General features: G+C 56.4%; 1 protein-coding gene across 1 annotated transcript in view; it reads left to right on the top strand.

The window, feature by feature from the left end:
• The window catches only part of LOC123632595 (NADPH--cytochrome P450 reductase), a 29,236-nt gene extending 10,601 nt beyond the window's left edge, over nucleotides 1-18,635 (top strand). The window contains exons 3-16 of the mRNA XM_045543092.1: nucleotides 8,780-8,828; nucleotides 11,307-11,435; nucleotides 12,993-13,142; nucleotides 13,621-13,745; nucleotides 14,125-14,214; nucleotides 14,546-14,644; nucleotides 15,584-15,700; nucleotides 15,806-15,924; nucleotides 16,713-16,894; nucleotides 17,041-17,190; nucleotides 17,430-17,700; nucleotides 17,774-17,919; nucleotides 18,005-18,090; nucleotides 18,171-18,635. Coding sequence (XP_045399048.1) covers nucleotides 8,780-8,828; nucleotides 11,307-11,435; nucleotides 12,993-13,142; nucleotides 13,621-13,745; nucleotides 14,125-14,214; nucleotides 14,546-14,644; nucleotides 15,584-15,700; nucleotides 15,806-15,924; nucleotides 16,713-16,894; nucleotides 17,041-17,190; nucleotides 17,430-17,700; nucleotides 17,774-17,919; nucleotides 18,005-18,090; nucleotides 18,171-18,315 — 1,858 coding nt within the window. The 3' untranslated portion in view covers nucleotides 18,316-18,635. The remainder of the gene's footprint in view (nucleotides 1-8,779; nucleotides 8,829-11,306; nucleotides 11,436-12,992; nucleotides 13,143-13,620; nucleotides 13,746-14,124; nucleotides 14,215-14,545; nucleotides 14,645-15,583; nucleotides 15,701-15,805; nucleotides 15,925-16,712; nucleotides 16,895-17,040; nucleotides 17,191-17,429; nucleotides 17,701-17,773; nucleotides 17,920-18,004; nucleotides 18,091-18,170) is intronic.
• The last annotated feature ends 39 nt before the right edge of the window (nucleotides 18,636-18,674 follow it).

Below are 18,674 nucleotides of genomic sequence, written 5' to 3'. Positions count from 1 at the left end.
AAGGAGCTGTGAGTGCAGAAACTCAGAGGTGAGAACTCGTGGGGCCCGCTCTGGGAAAGGCACGGCTTGGTAGAGCCCAGGTGTAGGTCAGCAAGAACGCTGGGTCACAAAGGGAGTCTGGGGTCCTGGGGGGAAGTTGGGGTCCCAGGGGTAGTCTGGGGTCCTGGGAGGAGCTGCAGTGCACTGGAGCCTTGAGTACGCTGAGCCAGAAGGCCCCAGCAACCCTGGGAAGGGCTGTGAGGTGAGCTCTCTGAGTGTGCCCAGCGTGCACGGGCACCTTGTGAGCTATGCTCTGGCTGAGCCAGCACAGGCTGGAGCAGGAACCCTGGGTGCTGGGCATCGTGGCTTTGGACTTTCACAGGCCCAGAGCTGAATTACCGCTTCACCCCCAGCCTCACTACCCTTGGCTATCAGTGGGGGCAGAAATCCTTACCTACTTCCCAGGGTGGAAAGGATTATGTAAAACAAAATATTAAGCTCCTCGAATACTAGCTGGCATACAGTGGGCACTCAATAAGTAGTGGTTCCCCTTCCCTTTCTGTCTTTGACCTGTGGCCTCTCACACCTGTTTTATCCTTGCACCTGCCCAAGGCTGGCTATCTCAGGCTGCCCTCGCTGCGTGGCCACTAGAGCTGCTGGCTTTTATTTGAGCTGCGGCAAACCACTTTCTGTTTTCTCCAGAGGCAGGTCTTTCTGACAATTGGCCCTGGACCACAAGGCTCTGAAGGTAGAGAAATCTGGGCCTGTTGGGTGGAGCCATCTGCAAAGCCGACTCCATCCCACCACGACCAGTCTGTCCCCAAGTCCGCTGCAGTCACACGTCCTGCCTCAGCTGCTCTCGTCCATTCTGTCACCTTGGCACCTGGTAGCCTGGGCCTGGGGCACTTGGCCGCCAGACACCAGGCTCTGGAAGGGAGCTGGTCAAGAGCAACTGTCCCCGTGTGTTGCCAAAGGCAGGGGAAAGTCCCGGAAGAAATCAGTTCCGCTGTGCAGAAAATTAAACTTGAGTCACAATTTTCAGAAATGCTTCTCAGCATTGCCTGGGAATGGAATAGGATGAATCCCACTGGGCTCTCATCTCCATCCAAGTGGCTGTGCTGTTCCCTGCCCTCCCTTTGTCCTCCCCACATGGTGGACTGCAGCTGACTTCTGAGGCCTGAGCCGGAGAGACTCCTGCTCCCAATTTGGGAGTAGAGAGGCCTAATTGGAACCTTCCTTGCTCCATTCTGGAGCCACGTGGTCTGTGCTCCCCGCCTGTGCCTGCTGCTGCCTCTGCACTGCGCAGCCCTGAGTTTTCTGATGGGCTGTTTGTGCTCGGGAATCTCTGAAGGGACACCCCTTAGGACAGGATACCTACACAGTGACTGAAGAAGCCACCTGGCTGGGCGTCCCCCAACTGCCGTGACAGGAGGGAAAGTGTGTCTGTTCCACAGCACGCAGGACGCTCCTAGCTGACACAGACGCAGCGTCATCGGCTCTGTTTGCCCACTTTTGTCTCGGGGAAGATGAGGACCAGATCTAATTTAATATGATCGCGAGGCACCCAGGCAGTGGGCTCAGCGTGGCTTCCTTTATGGAGAGACAGCCCTGCCATAGCAACCTGCACAGTTGCCTTCCAGAGTCTAGAAGAGCTTTATTCAGCAGACATGACTTCCTTTTTTTTTTTTTTTTTAAATGGGAAAGGGGGAGGGCGTGGGGAGAAGGGCTCTGATATAAACAGTTTCCAAGGAGATCCGAGTTGGGTTGGAAGGGTTTTCTCCTTCCCTCGGTCCATACAGGAGGAGGAGGGGTGCGTGCCCCAACCGCAGGGGATCATGGGAGGCCTCAGTCTTGAGTCCTGCCTCCTCCCGGCTAGAGCGGCCAGATGTCGCAGGGTTCTCAGGCTTGTGGGGACGGATGCCGGCAGGAGCTTGGGGAGACTCCAAGAGGACTTCGGGGCGTCCAGCAGCACTTTGAGTCCACAGGCCCAGGCACCTTCCCCACCAGCACTGGGGAGAGCATGGATGGACCTGAACTTTCTATCTGCTGGCCCCCTGCTGGCTTCCTGGAGCCAGCTGTACCCTTCTTTTTCCCTTAAGTCCTGGAACTGGGAGAGAGCAGCCATGGGGTGCACGTACTCATCTCCGCAGGACGAGCCCACCCTGAGAAGGTCAGTTCCAGACAATGTCCCCAGTGGCAGAGGGCCTTGGTGGCCCTGGCATCCAGACTGGAGTGTGGAGGAACTTCCTGCTGGGCGGGGACACCCTGGAGGCATGAAGACACTGCTGTGTCGAGTTGCCCAGCAGAGGCGGGCGTTCCTGGGGCTGTTTCACGAAAGTGTCGTTCCGGCAGGGGGTTGGGGGTTTGGCTGGGCCTGGCACTGGTGGCCCCTTTGGTCTCAGCCTCGCAGGCTGCATTTCCCTGCTTCCGAAGGACGGGATTTGTCCTGGAAACTAGCAAGGCCCCAATCACAACTCCTTCGCCTGGGAAGGGTCACGTTCCCTGTGCAAATCCGGGTCTGAAGCTCTCAGGTGAGGTGGAGCCAGTCCAGGGCAGCCTGACGTGTGCACCCCTCGGGCTCAGCAGGTGAACTGTGCTCCCTCAGCCCTGGCGCCGGGCTGTGGGGTGGGGAGGAGCCTCCTAGCTGCTCCCCGGGCAGGACAGGTTTGACAGCAGGAACACAGGAATTGCTCTGTATTGCGCCAGTGACCTGGAGGCACAGGGTCTTCCCGGTCCTTGGGAGGCAGAATCTCTAGAAGTTGGCCCTGAAGCCGAGAGGAGGGAGTGGAGGGTTCTTCCTGTCCCCTGGGGCTGAAGCTAATGACGGGACCAGTGCTGGGCCTCAGCAGGGCTCTGGGGGCAGAGAGGGCTCGCACGCCTCTCCCTGCTGGCCACGTTCCACTCCCAGAGCCACCCAGTCTGGAATTCCACTTTGTTCAGCTGTGTCAGGAGTTCACACTGAGGCCCTCCTCCCCACCACACCCTGCTGGGCTGCCATCGTGAGACCTGGGCTCCCCACCTGCTGTGGGGTCCTCAGCCAGGGGCCCCTTGGCAGCCTGCTTCCTGTGGCTTTCTCTCTTGGGGGCCCTTTTCTGTCTCTGAGGGTAGAGCCCAGCTCTTCCAAGAGGCCTTTCCTGGTCTCTTCAGCTCTAGGTGCCTGCTCCCTTTGAAGCCCCATGGCATGAACCGTGCCATCCCTCTGTGTGGTCTTAGCACAGCCACATTGTGCCACAGACTGAGCCCACAGCTTCCTCCTTCCAGAGAACTCCCTTTTTTCCCTTCGGTATTAACCAAGCTCCGAGTGTCATGCCAGACACTGGAGAGGCTGCAGAAGTCAGGGTGCAGGGCTTTAAACAAGAGGAGTGTGAGGCCGCAAGAAGGGCAGGGCCAGTGTAGGCACAGGCCTACATGGTGGCAGCACCAGGACCCAGCGTGCAGCTCCTCCCCTCCTGCTGTGATTGTCCTCAGAGCCTGTCTTCCCAGCCAGAGGATTGGCCCTTTGAAGACAGAAGTTCCTTCTTTCTAGTCCCCTGCCCTCGGTGCCTGGCACGGTGCCTACTTCCCCCGACCCCGCCCCAGGCTGGCACGCATTGCCTGTGGGTGCAGGGAGAGCTGCTGGCGCTCTCGGGGAGTTTGCCCCTGTCCCTTTCTTCAGCAGGTCTTCAGAACCACTTTGTTGGAGATGGAGTTTCTGTGAAAACATCTGTCCTTTAAGGGACAGGAGTTGGTTTTTCAGCTGCTGCTGGACTCTCTCAAAGGTGGGTAGGGAGTGTGAAGTGCCTCTGATGGCCTCAGTCCGCCTGTGCCAGCCTCATGCTGGGCAGAGGTCTCAGGACTGACCACCCAAAAGGAGAGAGAGCATCCTGTGCCAAGGCACAGACACCTCCCCCAGAGTTGTTAAAGCCAGGCCTCAAATTATTTCTTTGTTTTAGAGAAAAGGTCTCACTATATTACCCAGGCTGGTCTCAAACTCCTGGGCTCAAGCAATCCTCCTGCCTCAGCCTCCCAAAGTGCTGGGATTATAGGCGCGAGCCACCATGCCCAGCCTCAGACTTCAAATTAAACAGTCAGAATACACAGAGTAAAGTGCCTTGACAGGTATATGTCACTGAAGACAGTGACAAATAACCTTGATGTTGAGGGGCAGGGAAGAGGAAAGAATAAGTAGGAGTTTGCAGGAAGGGGTCAGAGGAAGGACATCCTGGGTCCAGGGAGCAGCATGGAAGGGCTGAGTCGGTTAGTGTGGCCCAGAGAGTCTGGAAGGTGGAGAGTCAGGGGATGGGGCTGGGCCACCATGAGAGAGGTGTTCGGAATCGGTGGCCACCTTTCTTTTATTTAGAATATCTTCTCTGATATGAGTTGGTACTCAGGGCCTAGCTATTCTAATAATCGTTATTGTTGGAGCCTTCAAAATCAATCAATCAATCTATCCTCACGCACATTTTAAAAATAAAAAGTAATTTTTCTTATTACAAAAGCATTACATGTGCATTGTAGGGGAAAAATGGGTAGGAGAGTTGGGTATAGAAATTAGCCAAAAAATTCAAAAAAGACTCATAACCCCTCAACCTAGGAGAAGACAACTCTTAGCATCTTAGTGTGTAGCCTCTAGACCTTTCTTCCTTTTGAGCAAAATGGGATCATGTCATCCATACTATTTTCTAACCGGCCTTTTCCATTTAGCATACTAAAAATGTCCTTCCATGGCAGGAGACAATGACCTGCCGTCACCTGAATAATAAGCAAACGATGCTGTATTATGGGACTGTACCTTAATCTGTGTGGCCTCTCCCCTAATTTTGGACATTTGAGTTGCCCACCCCCCACCTTTTTAAACTACAAAATATATTTTTAGTTATAAAAATAATGTGAAAACTTATAAATTTGGAAAACATGGGAAATGATCTCACCCATTATCCAAACCCTTAAATGTTCTCCCTGAAGATGCTGGTGTATGTCCCTCCAGGCCCTTTTTCTATGACTAATCATGGGCATTCAGTATTTTAAGGACACATTTTCCTGTGTTCTTGCCGGCAGTCGTACATCATACCCTAGAAGGGTTTGGGTGCCAGGGAAGGTGTGTTGATTACCCGATGGCACAATGGTCACTTCCTTGGGTCCTGCTTTACATTGTCATTTTGAGTTTCCACCAGAGTTTCTGCTGGGGTACATCTAGACACAAGGACCTGGCAACAGTTGAGAAATCAAGAAAGAAGAGTTCCATATAAGCGAATTTGCCAGAAACTCTAGTCCTTTTTAGACGTCAACTAAATGTATTTAGTTTTTAACTGAGAGAAAATTCACATCACTTAAAATGTACCATTTTAGAGTGTACAGTTCAGTGGCTTTTGGTGCATTGACACTGTTGTACAGCCATCGCCACTGTCTAATGCAGAACATTTTCCTCACCCCAGAAAGAAACCCTGGTCCCGTTGGCAATCACTCCCCACTGCCCCTCGCCCAGCCCCTGACAACCCCTAATCTACCTCCGTCTCTCTGGATTTGCCTGTTTGGGACAGTTCACATAAACGGGAATTACATTCAGTTTTGTACCTGCTTCTTCCCTCGTAGTATTTTATCGGAAACGTTCATCTAGGTTGCTGATAGTTTTCTTAATCATCACTTTAAGTTTGATTGCTGTTTGGTAGGTAATATATGCTCTTGACTCAATTCAGAAGGCACACGCACGGCTGTGCACCGGGCTTGCTTCGCCTGGCCGTGCAGCCTGCAGAGCCTGCCTTACTGGCACGCAGACAGGTTTTTAGTGTTCTAGTGTATGGTGAACATTAACTACAGGCATCGTGAAGATGTGGGCGTGGACAGAACTTGGACATGGGAGCCGAGGTGTCCAGACACAAGACCCCCTGCAGTGCGGTTGGAGCTGGGATTCAGTGGGGAAGGGGCAGCCTGAGAGCCTCCATTCCAGCCTCCGTAATTGTCTGTGCAAGCCCAGTCTCTGACGTGCTGCCCCAGAGCTCAGTGTCCCGGCCAGGCTCCGTGACTGTGGACACCAGGACGAGCACGGGGGCCCGGGGCTGGCAGGCTGACTGTGGAGGGAACACAGCCCACTGGTGATCCCAGCCCACCCCGGACACAGCCCGCCTGAGTCCCCCTCATCCTGCTGGACTTGTCTGAATTGGAAATCGGCCATGTCATCTTGGCCACTCTGTGAGGGAGATTTGCTAAGGAAATAAACGGCCTGGGTGGACAAGAGGCAGCCATCATCGCAGTTTTAAAAACCTTTCAGAATACTCAGCGCCCACCTGCACACCCCCACTGTCATTCCTCTGTACCACAAACTTTTGTGCAAGGGCTCTGTGGCATCCCTGCAGTCCCCAGAGACCCTCTGTCCTGTGTCTTGGCTGGGGTCTGGCAGGTGAGGTGGCCAGACAAGCTTCTGGGCATAGCTAGCTCCCTTCCCAGGTAATAGTGACAGCTGCCGGGTAAGCAGAGCCTGCTGTGGGCCACACACTGTGTTGGGTCCTTGGGATCCTCTTTCTTCATCTGATCCTTGCAGAATCATCTGAACTAGGATTTGTTACTTCCATTTGCTAATTGAGGAACAATGAAATCCTAGTTCAAGTTCACTCAGCTGCAAATTGGCAGGTTGGAAAGGGCACCTGGGTCTGCCCGACTCCAGAGCTTGTCTCCTGACTCTGTTGCCTCCTCTGCCTGCCTGAGAGCCGTGGCAGTGGGAGAAAGAGGGTGTATGTATGTGTGAGGTTTAGGCATAAACTTCTTACTGAAATATCATATCTATAGCTAGGCGCACCTCTGCGCCATAAGCATACAGATCTGTGATTCTCACCATGTGAGCGGGTTGGGGGGTGGTCGTCAGCACCCAGATCAACAAGCGCATTGTTACCAGCACCCCAGGAGCCCCTTCCTGTCCCTTCCACCTGCAAGGCTAACCACCATCCTGACCTATGTCCCCATAGATTGGTTTGCCTGGTTTTGAACTTTGTATATGATGAAATCATACGGTATGTGCTCATTTCTAGTTGGCGTCTCGTACATCGTGTTAGATTCATTCATAGGCACGTGTATAGTAACAGTTCCTTCTTTTTCATTGCTGCAGCGGAGAATGTTCCGCTGTACGCATGTACCACAGCCTGTTGACTCTTCTGCTGATGGGTACGAGGGTTGTTTCCTATAGTAGCATATCCAGTGCTGCTTCGAACATTGCTGTGCGTGTCTTTTGGTGCACAGGTACGAGCACGTTGCCTTAGGTGTGCGCCAAGGAGAGAATCGCCGCATTACAGGGAGAGGCAGGTTCTGCGGTGCTGCAGCATCTTTGCGCCTCTGCCACGCCCACCGGCAGCCCATGGGATTTCCTTTTGCTGCACATCTCACCTGTCCGTGGCGTCATCAGTCTTTCCAGTTTTAGCCATTCTGATGGGTATACGATATATCTCATTGTGGTTTTAATTTCCATTTTTCTGGTAACTAAGAACCTTGAGCACCTTTTCCTAGGTTCTTTGGCCATTTAGATACTCTCTTTAAGAAAGTGTCTGTCCAAGTCTTCGACATGTTTCTGTTGGATTATTTGTGTTTTCTGATTCATTTGCAGGACTTTCGTGTAGTCTCAATCCAAGTCTTTGCCAGATGCGCGTACGTCGCACCTGTCTTCTCCCGTGCCATGGCTTGCCTTTCATCGCCTTGATGGTGTCATTTTAAACGGAAGCAACTGTATTTTAGCGTTCAGACTTGTCACTTGATTCAGAATGGCCTCATTTCAAACATCCTAAAGATTTGCCACCCTGAGAAAGGGACGTGTTTCCCACCTTGCTGTCTTACACAAGGGCTTTTAACCACGTTCAGCTTGGGAGTCCTTGGCAAAGTGCCCTGGGCTTGTCCTGACAGCCCTGCAGGCCTGGGGCAAGGACAAGGGGGATGAAAAAGGACAGAAAGATGGGATGGGGCAGGGGGCGAGAGCCCAGAAGCTGGGATGTGGAGAGTGGACAGAAGATCGAGTCAGCCCAGACCTGTCCTGAGGCCGTGATGTGCCAGGCTGCTCTCTGGAGGGGACAGGATCCAGTTCAGGGCTCTAGAAAGTGCCAGGAACACAGAGAAGGGTACAGTGAAGTGTGGCACCAGTGCAGAGGAAGGGAAGGGGATCTTAGGCATCGCAGGGGAGCTGGCACTGGAGCAGGGCTTTGAGGGTGGAGCCACTGTCAGCCTGGCCCTTGAGGGTCAGCTGGGTGAGGAGGGTGCAGTGGGAATGCCTTGGGGAGGCCCACAGAATTCTGAGGGCCACCACGGAGGGAGAGGCCTCAAATCAGTGCCTTGAACATGGTTTTGGAGGGGAGCAGGAGGCTAGGCTGGGGACAGACTCTAAGAGGACTCGTACCCCATCCTGTGGGTCATGGGAACCATTGAAGGTTCTAGAGTAGAGCAGGGCCATGGTGTGTCTGTGTGAGGCAGGGATTGGAGGAGAAGGTTGAAGGGGGAGGGGAGGGGAGGCTGTGGGAACTTTGGCTGTAGAGGGAAAGGAAGAGGGAAGTGAAAACCTTGGCTCTTTGTTTGAGGGAAGCAGGTTCGCATCTATCTGGGGACAGGAGGTCTTGGCTTTGCAAGGTGTTGGTGTCAAAGGGGGCTTTGGATCTACACCAGAGGAAATCAGGAGGCCCAGCCAGCCCCAGAGACCTGGGAGCCCTGGTCCTGCCTCTTCCAGCCCTGATACTGGACCGGAGGCCAGCTGCTGGCTCAGTCACTGGGGAGGGGAACGGGGCACAGCTGCAGTGTCCCCTCGACATGCTGCCACAGCATCCCTCACCCATTGGACACTTCTGTTTTTCAGGACCATCTCTGTCAAAGACAGCAGCTTTGTGGAAAAGATGAAGAAAACGGTGAGTGTTCTCCATGTTTTTGCTCTTCTCAGTGAGTCTCAGCCCGGTGGGCCCAGGGGACGGGTCTGGCAGAGGGCCAGCTTCACGGGACAGAGGAGGCCTCTGGCGAGGGAGAGTGTGTTGGCACTGAGTAGGGGCCAGGCCGGGGAACCAGGCCCTGCTCAGCTGTGGGTGCCTTCTTGCCTAACCAAAGCCGGAAGCTGCTCTGCTGGTGCTGGGACAGTCTACTTTGTTTTTTTGAATGTTTCCTTGAGCAAACCAAAGTCTAAGAATAGACCCTCCATCTAACTCCTGAAGCTGTCCCTTCTCCCCTTTCCATGCCAGGCTGTCCAGGAGCAGGTATAAATTTCACATAGCTGTGGTCATGGCATGGCTACAGTTTCATCTCTGTTTTGTTTTTGGTTTATTTAAGTATTTAATTTTAGGAATACGTACTACATTCACATGGTTAAAATCCTAAACATCAACTGTTTAGTGGAAAGCCCCACCACCACGGCTGTTCTTGGTATTTATGGATCCTTCTAGAGCTCCTGTATGCACATACAAATAAAAACAGAGATTCTTATTACACTCTTTTTTAAACACAAAAGGTGGCATATTACATGCACTGTTCCAGACCTTGCTTTTTCTTTTAACTTAAGAATAAGTCTTGGAAATCCTTCCATGGCAGCACAAAGACACTTCCCTCGTTGTTACAGCTGCATGGTGATTCCATTATAGGGCCACATGGATGCACTATAATTTGTTTTAACACTGTCCTGTGGATGGGCCTTGGGATATTTCTGATCTTTAGCTCTTACAAACAACGCCGCTGTGAATATGTAGATCAGCTTGCACATTTGCAAATGCTGTATGATCCCAGAAGTGGAATTGTTGGGTCAAAAGGTATGTGTGTTTGTAACTGTGGGAGAAGCCACCAAATTGCCCCCTGGGAGGCACACACACCATGGTGCCCACTCAAAGAATGAGTGATCTGTGAGACAACCTCTTCCCCACAGCCTTGCCAACAGAGTTGTCAAAGTTCAGATTTTTCCCAATTTTCTAGGGGAAAAAAGACCTCAGTGTAATTCTAATGTGCATTTTTTAAATAAATATGTTACAGTGGAAAGCCTAGGAGGTGCTCACAGCACAGGTGGAGAAAAGTTTCTCGCGGAGAGATTAGGAGGACATATAAATGTAAAAAGTTTATTTTATCCTTTCAGAAGGAGAGATTGAGAGAGGGAGAGCAGGAGACGGTGGCGTCCCAAAGAGAGAAGAGGGCGCCAGTCCTGGGGCCAAGTGGCTGGCTGCTTTTAAGGGGGTGGAGAGAAAAAGAATAGCGATGGTCGTCAGGTGGTAACAAAAGCAGGAGCAGGATGTCAAAGTCCAAGCCTTGGTTGCCAGCCTTTCCTGGAGATGGAATTGTCACAGGAGATGCAACTCCACCCTCGAGATATGGTAGAGGCCGTAGCTTGTTCTCCTGTTTACTCAGGAACTCTGTCAAAGCAGATTCTCAAAACAACAATTTTAATGAGAGAGATTTACATCTATTTTCCATCGGTTCACTTCCTTCCAGAAGTTGTGCAGAGCAGAACTCCCGCAGGGTGCCCGTTGGTGAGAGAACTCGTGGGCTTGATCTTTAACCATTACTGGGGAAATTGTGGGATTAGATATTTTCCTGTTATTTTCAGCAAGCCCGCCCCTTGCAAATGAGGTTAAGTAGATTTTTATATATTTAGATGGCATTTTTTTTTATAGAATCTCTGCTCAAATCTTTTGTCCATTTTTCTGTTGGAATTGATCTTTCTCAAGGAACTCCTTAAAATTATCAAGGAGATTAACTCCTTGTCTGGGATGTAAGTTGAAAATATTTTGCCCGTTACCAGTTTGCCTTTTGACTCAGCTTACTGTGTTTTTATCTATTTGTTTTGCTGCGTAAAAGTCAAGTAGTCAACTTTATTATTCTTTCTTTTTGTGATTTCTGGACTTTGAGTCATAATGTGAAAGTCCTTCCCCACTGTAAAAAGATAAAGGTATTCTCCTGTATTTTCTTCTAGTGTTTTTATGGTTTAGTTTTTCATATTCAAAATGTAAAATTTGATCTATTGGGAATTTGTCCTGGTGTGAGAGGTGAAGTCTGGCTCCGGACTCGACTTTTTTTTATAGCTGTCAAATTACCATGGAAGAGAGTCCATCTTTTCCCCACTGATTTGAAATGCCACCTTTATCATATTCTTAATTCTGTTTGGTTACTTTCTTTTTTTACTTAATATTATGTTTTTTCCCATGTCATTAAAAAATGTGTCATCTTGAGCAGCTGTGTGTGCAAGATTCCCTGGGTGACTTGCTCGCCTCTACCACAGTGGCTGTGACAGTAAGAAGCCAGCCCCCCAGCCACTCAGACAGGACTTGGAGCCAGGAAGGAGAGGCGATGCCTTTGAGAGGCCCTGGGGGTGTCTGCTGGAGCCTCCCCAACCCTGTGTGTCTGGCCTTCCCTAGGGGAAGAACATCGTCGTGTTCTACGGCTCCCAGACGGGGACTGCGGAGGAGTTTGCCAACCGCTTGTCCAAGGACGCCCATCGCTACGGGATGCGGGGCATGGTGGCAGACCCTGAGGAGTATGACTTGGTAAGCTCTCGCCAGGCACTTGCCCCCTTCTTCCCCTCACTTCCAGCAGTATTGAGGAATTCGCCTCTAGATCCCAGAGAGGCTTAAAGGGCTGAGTTAGCCCAAGGGACAGATGGAAATGGGTGTCTCCCACTGTTTGTTCTAGCAGCCAGGTGGTGCCAGTTTTCATTAAGACATTAAGAACCCAGGCCAGTGCACGCACACGTGTGTCTACACCCAGCGCTGCTCGGGCCCAGCCTCCACGCTGTGGGGCCTCCCAAGTGCTGGGCAGCTGCGAGCAGAAGGGACCTGGCACGTAGTGGGCTGGGTGTTTCAGAAGGTCGGGAGGGGAACTCTGTCCCATTTCTCCCCACCCCAAAATGCACTGGCCAGAGACCAGACGAAGAGTCAGGTGGGATGGGTGCCGATCCCACCCCACCTGGCAGCCCCTGCCTGTGCAGCCTCCTTTCTGATCTACAGAGGAGGGATGAGGGCGTGGGATGGGTCACTCTGAGAACCCTTCAGCTGGCCTTGTAATGAGGCTGTTAGTAACTTGTGTGTCGGGGACACAGGGTGAGGGGACAGTGTGGCATGCGGAGGGGCTACAATTTGGAGCTGCAGGAGTCCAAGTCTGTGGGCCTTGACACGGTGCTCCCCTTTGGGCTGCTAAGGGACTGAATCCTGACTTCCTGGCCTCAGCTGCCTTGTCCCTGAGGGCCGTGGGAGCCATGTTTGCTCCTCCGGGCACTGGCACTTCCTGGATTTGGCTCCCTCCACCACCCCCTTGCTCAGTTGTGGCCCTCAAAGTGCAAGAAACTTCAAGCAGTCGCTTGCTGTTTCTGAGTTGGGAGAGCCAGGGACAGCCAGGCCGCCAGTCCCAGGTGGAGGCGGGAAAGTGGAGCCAAGCGGGAGGCTCCCTTTAGGAGGGGGAGGCTGGCAGGGAGCAGGGGTCTTGGAGAGATGTCACTAGTCAGGGAGTCAGGGCGGCTAAGGAAGAGCTGTTCCTGCGGCTCCAACAACACACCGAATGCCCTTTCCTGCAGAACCAGCCCTCTCCTGAGTGCCAGCCACATCCCCCACGGGCTGCTCCATCTCCCAAACCAAACCCGTCCTCTCCCCCCTGCTCCACCCTCTATCTCCAGGCCTCGTTTCAAGCTGATGAACAGCTTAGTCAGAAATCAGCGAGCACCCAGGCCATGCCGTGTGCCAGGGAGTCTGGGATGGTGGCCCAGGGCCTGATGCACAGGGGACCATGTTCTGAGTGTGGTCACACTCCCAGCCCTCTCCGCCCCATGCTCTCTGTGCCTGCTGCCCCCCCCTCCCCCAGGAACACACACTCTCCACTCCAGCCTAGCACACACTGCATTGTCCTGCCCCCGGCTCAAACGCCAGCCCCTCTGCATACTCGTCCCTGACCCTCCACGCACCTTCCAGGCAAACAGATTTGTTCTTTCTCTGACCCCGCAACACCCGGACGTCCCCAGCTGGGTGCTGCCCCGGGCAGCCTGGCCTCCCCCGTCTGGTGCAGACCCGCCCTAGGGCAGGCTCAGTCGCGGCCACTTCTGCCCCTCTCTCCAGGCCGACCTGAGCAGCCTGCCAGAGATCAACAACGCCCTGGTCGTTTTCTGCATGGCCACCTACGGCGAGGGGGACCCCACCGACAACGCCCAGGACTTCTACGACTGGCTCCAGGAGACGGACGTGGATCTCTCTGGGGTCAAGTATGCGGTGAGTTACCCAGAAGCTCCTGCGGGTTCACGTGGCCTCAGCCCCTCCCCTGGGCCTCTGGACCCTCAGGCCCGAAAGGCAGGCCGAGGGCATGACTGGGAGCTTGTGGGGGAGTCCTGGACCCTTTCTTCTGCCCTGGGCCCCAGCACAAAGAGAGCTTCTCCTCCCACGTCCCAGGTTGTTGCTGGACGCTACAGGAAAGACAGATGTAGCAGGTGACCAAGATTTGGCCAGGCAGGAGGGCTGGAGCTGCCCTGCGCCCCTCCCCGCTGCCACGTGGTGTCCAGGCTTAGAGGCTGCTGTGGAGGGGCAGCCTACGGGCTGCAGGTCCCTAAACAAAGCCTCTTCGGGAGCCAAAGGTGGCCCAGGTGTCCTCCCAGTGCAAGGAGTCAGGCGGGTACAGAGGTTCGCCAGTGCTGCCTAGCGGCTCGGCCAGCCTGACCCTCAGGCCAGGCCTCAGAGTGCCCTGTCGGCACAGGTGTTCGGTCTCGGGAACAAGACCTACGAGCACTTCAACGCGATGGGCAAGTACGTGGACAAGCGGCTGGAGCAGCTCGGCGCCCAGCGCATCTTCGATCTGGGGATGGGCGACGACGACGGGAAGTGAGTGCCCGGCCCGAAGCCTGGGCCACGCCCCCACCCCGTCATGTGTTAGGTGCCACACGTTTAGGGAGTTGACTGGGGGACGTGGGGGGAGTGCAGACCACTGTCAGCTGAAACTCAGTGACCCGTCACCGACAAGGGAAGGGACTCGCCCTCCCTTCACCCAGCCCTGCTGAGTCACCGGGTCCTCTCTGGGCTTGCCCAGCTCACAGAGGAACCTCGTGTCTGAAGTAGATGCTCCCCCAGATCCTTCCTGACCCCGTGGGTTCAGGTCGCGGGGCGTCCCCGGACCCGGGATGGGAGCCGGGTTGGGGGCGAGCAGGGGAGGGGGCGTCCCCAGCTGGTGAGGCCGGCGCGGCTCACCCTCTCCGCTCCCCAGCTTGGAGGAGGATTTCATCACCTGGCGAGAACAGTTCTGGCCGGCCGTGTGTGAGCACTTTGGGGTGGAAGCCACCGGGGAGGAGTCCAGGTGAGAGTGTGCTGCGGAGTGGGGGGCCTCAGCCGGGTCCTGCGCCCGAGGGCAGCCACCCCAGAGTGGGGTCTGGCCAGGGGTGGCAGTGGGGGCGATGAGGAGAAGGCGGCAGAAGCGCAGTCAAGGGGTCAGGAAGGGTCCTTGGTCCCAGCTGAGGAGCTTGGGCTTTCCTTACCTTCTCATGGAATCACCTAGAAGCTGCTGCCCTGCCCTGGCTCTGGGGATCTGACCGGACGGCTCCATGCTACTCCTCTCCCTGTGCTCTGTCCTCTCCTCCCTGCTGGGACCCCCCTGGTGCCCAGCCTCACCCATGGTCTCCCCTCACCAGCATTCGCCAGTACGAGCTCGTGGTGCACATGGACATAGACATGGCCAAGGTGTACGTGGGCGAGATGGGCCGGCTGAAGAGCTACGAGAACCAGAAGCCGTGAGTGGATGGGGAGCGGTTGCAGGCACATAGCCCTGTGGCCCACGGCACACCCACATTGCAGAGCCTGGGGACAGCAGCAGCTCAGTGCACTGTGCATCCCCCCAGCCCAGCAGTGGGCTTGAGTGTCCCTTGCACAGCAGGGCACAAGGCCCCGAGACAGGCGGCTGCTCCATGCCGGGATCCCCAGGAACACCTGGCCCAAGGCAGCACCAGTGCAGGGCGTGGCCTGTGAGAGACTGGAGCGCGCCCAGTTTGTACTTAACTTACTTGGACACGCTGCTGTAGGGGGGCGTGGGGCACATACCGTTACCTGGACAAGGACATAGCATGTTTGGCTCTGTGTCTAGGTTCAGCCTTGGCAAAAGGGCTCATTTCCTTAAAATCTACCTCAATAGATGGACTTTTTGTCCCAAAACAAAGTTCTTCTCTTGGCACCCTTTATGCCCTGGGTGCTGCCCAGGAAAGTCGTTGTGCTGCCGAGAGTCATGAGCACGGGCCCAAGGCACATCCTGCCCGGCTTGCGTCAGGCCCGCCGCAGGCCTGCGTTTCAGGGACTTCATGGAGTAAAATTCCTCTTGTCCTTACAGTCCCGGGCACATGGCAGGGCGAACTGGGCTGCATCTCTGAGGGCCTGGCCCTCCCTGCACTCAGCCCCCCAGAGTGTGGGAGGCCTCACGGGACTTGTAGGGGCCTGTAAATGGGGACACTGACGACCTAGCTCTGCCCACTGGATGGGTTGTCGAGAGGACTGTGCTGGATTGGGCTGGGAGGGTCCTTGACATAACCAGTGAGGTTTCTTCTTGGCCCTTAGAGGCCCGAGGGCCATTGGCCACCTCTGAGGTTCTCTGTGTGACCAGAAGGATCTCCTGGGGACAGGGATATCCGGATCCAAGCCCTGGCCAGTCACTGGCTCCTCTTCTCCACCCCACCCTCCAGCCCGTTTGATGCCAAGAACCCATTCTTGGCCGCAGTTACCACCAACCGGAAGCTGAACCAGGGAACTGAGCGACACCTCATGCACCTAGAATTAGACATCTCGGATTCCAAAATCAGGTACCAACTGCCACCACCACCTCTCCTGAACCTTCACCCGGGGCCCCGTGTCCAGGTGCAGAGCCATCCTTCCACCCCCTCCCTGAGCCTCTCATCTCTCTCTAGGTACGAGTCTGGGGACCATGTGGCCGTTTACCCAGCCAATGACTCCACCCTCGTCAGCCAGCTGGGCGAGATCCTAGGTGTCGACCTGGACGTCGTCATGTCCCTGAACAATCTCGACGGTGAGTCCTGGAGTCAAAGCCACCCTCCCTTCCCTCCCAGGCCATGGTGCTGGTGGGGACAGGCCCCTGGGCAAGGCCCGTGGGTAGAGCGTCTGCTCAGGAACCTCCTCGCCCCGAGACCCATGGTTACGGTTCAGGAGCAAACTCTGAGGTGGGGCAAGGTGGCTGCAGGGCTGCCTTCTCCTTTGGGGGTCCTCACCCCATCTCTGCAGTCCCCTAAGGAGGGAGGGGTGCCTGAGGCCTGCAGGCAGAGCCAGCCCCAGCTCCCAGCCACTGTGTCCAGACTCGACCACCCGCTGTGGGCCTGGGGCCACTTCCTCCCTGCTCCTGGGCCTCGGTTCCTTCACCAGAGAACCTTGGGTGTCGGCAACCCCGACCGCCCTCTGGGCCCGCTTGAGGGTGCTGAGAGGCACCAGACTCAGGGCTGGGTTTGCCCAGAGCCTCTCGGGGTGGCGCCACCCCTGCCCTCAGCAACCCCACCGGGGCTGCCCCCTCTCACCGGTTCCAGAATTAACCCTTGCACGGAGCAGCAGGAAGGGGCTGGGTTCTGTCAAACTCCCAGAAGCGGAAGCATGGGGGGCACAGGGGGGCGCGGACTCGCCTCCCTAGCAGGATCCGCCTGGGATGAGGACTCCCGTCCGCCTGAAGCCTAAGACCCGGCCGAAAGCCCGAGGCTTTGCCCCAGGTGCCAGCTGGGCGCCTACTTGGGGCTTTCCGACCCCTGCCCCCGGGACGTCCACCCAGGAGGCGGCTGCTCACCCCAAGGCCTGCCCGCCTTCTCCCCGCAGAGGAGTCCAACAAGAAGCACCCGTTCCCCTGCCCCACCTCCTACCGCACGGCCCTCACCTACTACCTGGACATCACCAACCCGCCGCGCACCAACGTGCTGTACGAGCTGGCGCAGTACGCCTCGGAGCCCGCCGAGCAGGAGCAGCTGCGCAAGATGGCCTCCTCCTCGGGCGAAGGCAAGGTGAGCCTGCCGCGGCCACCCGGCCCCCCAGCTGCGCTGCAGCCCCCGCCCACCACCCTCCCAGCTCTGTGGGTCCCACTTCAGCCGTGTCCCCGTGCCACCCGTCCTTTCACCCATGTCTCACCACACGCTCTGTCTCCTTCCAGGAGCTGTACCTGAGCTGGGTGGTGGAGGCTCGGAGGCACATCCTGGCCATCCTGCAGGACTACCCGTCCCTGCGGCCCCCCATCGACCACCTGTGTGAGCTGCTGCCCCGGCTCCAGGCCCGCTACTACTCCATCGCCTCCTCCTCCAAGGTGAAGGGCCCCGGCCACCGCGGCCAGCCCCAGCCTTGCCCCGGGTGCCTGAGCGGTTCCGAGGGCCCCGGGCTGTGGCTGCTCTCCAGCCCTGTCCCGGGAGCCAGTCAGGAAAGCTTCTGGGAAGGGGGCCTCTGAGGATGTCCAGGCCCTGAGAGGCCCCGAGCAGGGACGACCTGTGGGACAGGGCTGGGAAGGGGCCTTGGCACAGCAGCCGTGCTCACCGGGCCCGCCTGCAGGTCCACCCCAACTCCGTGCACATCTGTGCCGTGGCCGTGGAGTACGAAACCAAGTCTGGCCGCATCAACAAGGGTGTGGCCACCAGCTGGCTGCGGGCCAAGGATCCTGCCGGGGAGAACGGCCGCCGTGCCCTGGTGCCCATGTTCGTGCGCAAGTCCCAGTTCCGCCTGCCTTTCAAGGCCACCACACCTGTCATCATGGTGGGCCCCGGCACAGGGGTGGCCCCCTTCATAGGCTTCATCCAGGAGCGGGCCTGGCTGCGGCAGCAGGGTGAGTGTGTGGCCCGGGCAGGGGGCGGTGACAGGCCAGGGGCCCACGCTCACCCTGGCCCACTGCCACCCAGGCAAGGATGTGGGAGAGACGCTGCTCTACTACGGCTGCCGCCGATCGGATGAGGACTACCTGTACCGCGAGGAGCTGGCGCAGTTCCACAAGGACAACACCCTCACCCACCTCAACGTGGCCTTTTCCCGGGAGCAGCCCCACAAGGTGAGGCGGGGGGTACCGTGCAGGCGGGGGACACCCAACAGGGAGGCCACCAGGCCTGCCTCATGTCCACCCTCCCGCCCCACAGGTCTACGTCCAGCACCTGCTGAGGAGGGACAAGGAGCACCTGTGGAAGCTCATCCACGAGGGGGGCGCACACATCTACGTCTGCGGGTGAGTGGGGGCCGGGTGGGGCCTGCCCGCTCGCCGTGGCCCCTGCCCAGCCCCCACTGCCATCTCCTTCCTGCCCCCAGGGACGCTCGGAACATGGCCAGGGACGTGCAGAACACCTTCTACGACATCGTGGCTGAGCTCGGGGCCATGGAGCACGCACAGGCCGTGGACTACATCAAGAAGCTGATGACCAAGGGCCGCTACTCCCTGGATGTGTGGAGCTAGGACTGCCCGGTCCCCCTGTCCCCTACAGCCCCACAGGTTTGCTGCCCCCGTAGTCATTTCCCCTTCCCTCTGCCAGTCTCCTGGGGCGTTCCGCTCGGCCTTGCCACCCCGTGACAAAGACTCCTCTGGGCCTGGGGTGTGCCCTCCTGAGCCCCCAAGGCCAGGCTAGGTCCGCTGGCCCCAGGCAGCCTAGCCCCACGCTTGGGGACGCCTCAGGCCCCCAGTGGCTGCACAGAGGGCGGCCCCTCCATGTGATTGTCATTGAGTGTAAATAATTTTAAATAACCTCTGGTCCTTGGAATAAAGTTCTGTTTTCTGTATTTGCCTGGTGTTGCTTGAACAGATCCAGGGCCTCCACC

This window comes from Lemur catta, chromosome 2 (genome assembly GCF_020740605.2).
Source record: "Lemur catta isolate mLemCat1 chromosome 2, mLemCat1.pri, whole genome shotgun sequence".
Lineage (NCBI taxonomy): Eukaryota > Metazoa > Chordata > Mammalia > Primates > Lemuridae > Lemur > Lemur catta.
This window is presented reverse-complemented; position numbering and strand designations above follow the sequence as displayed.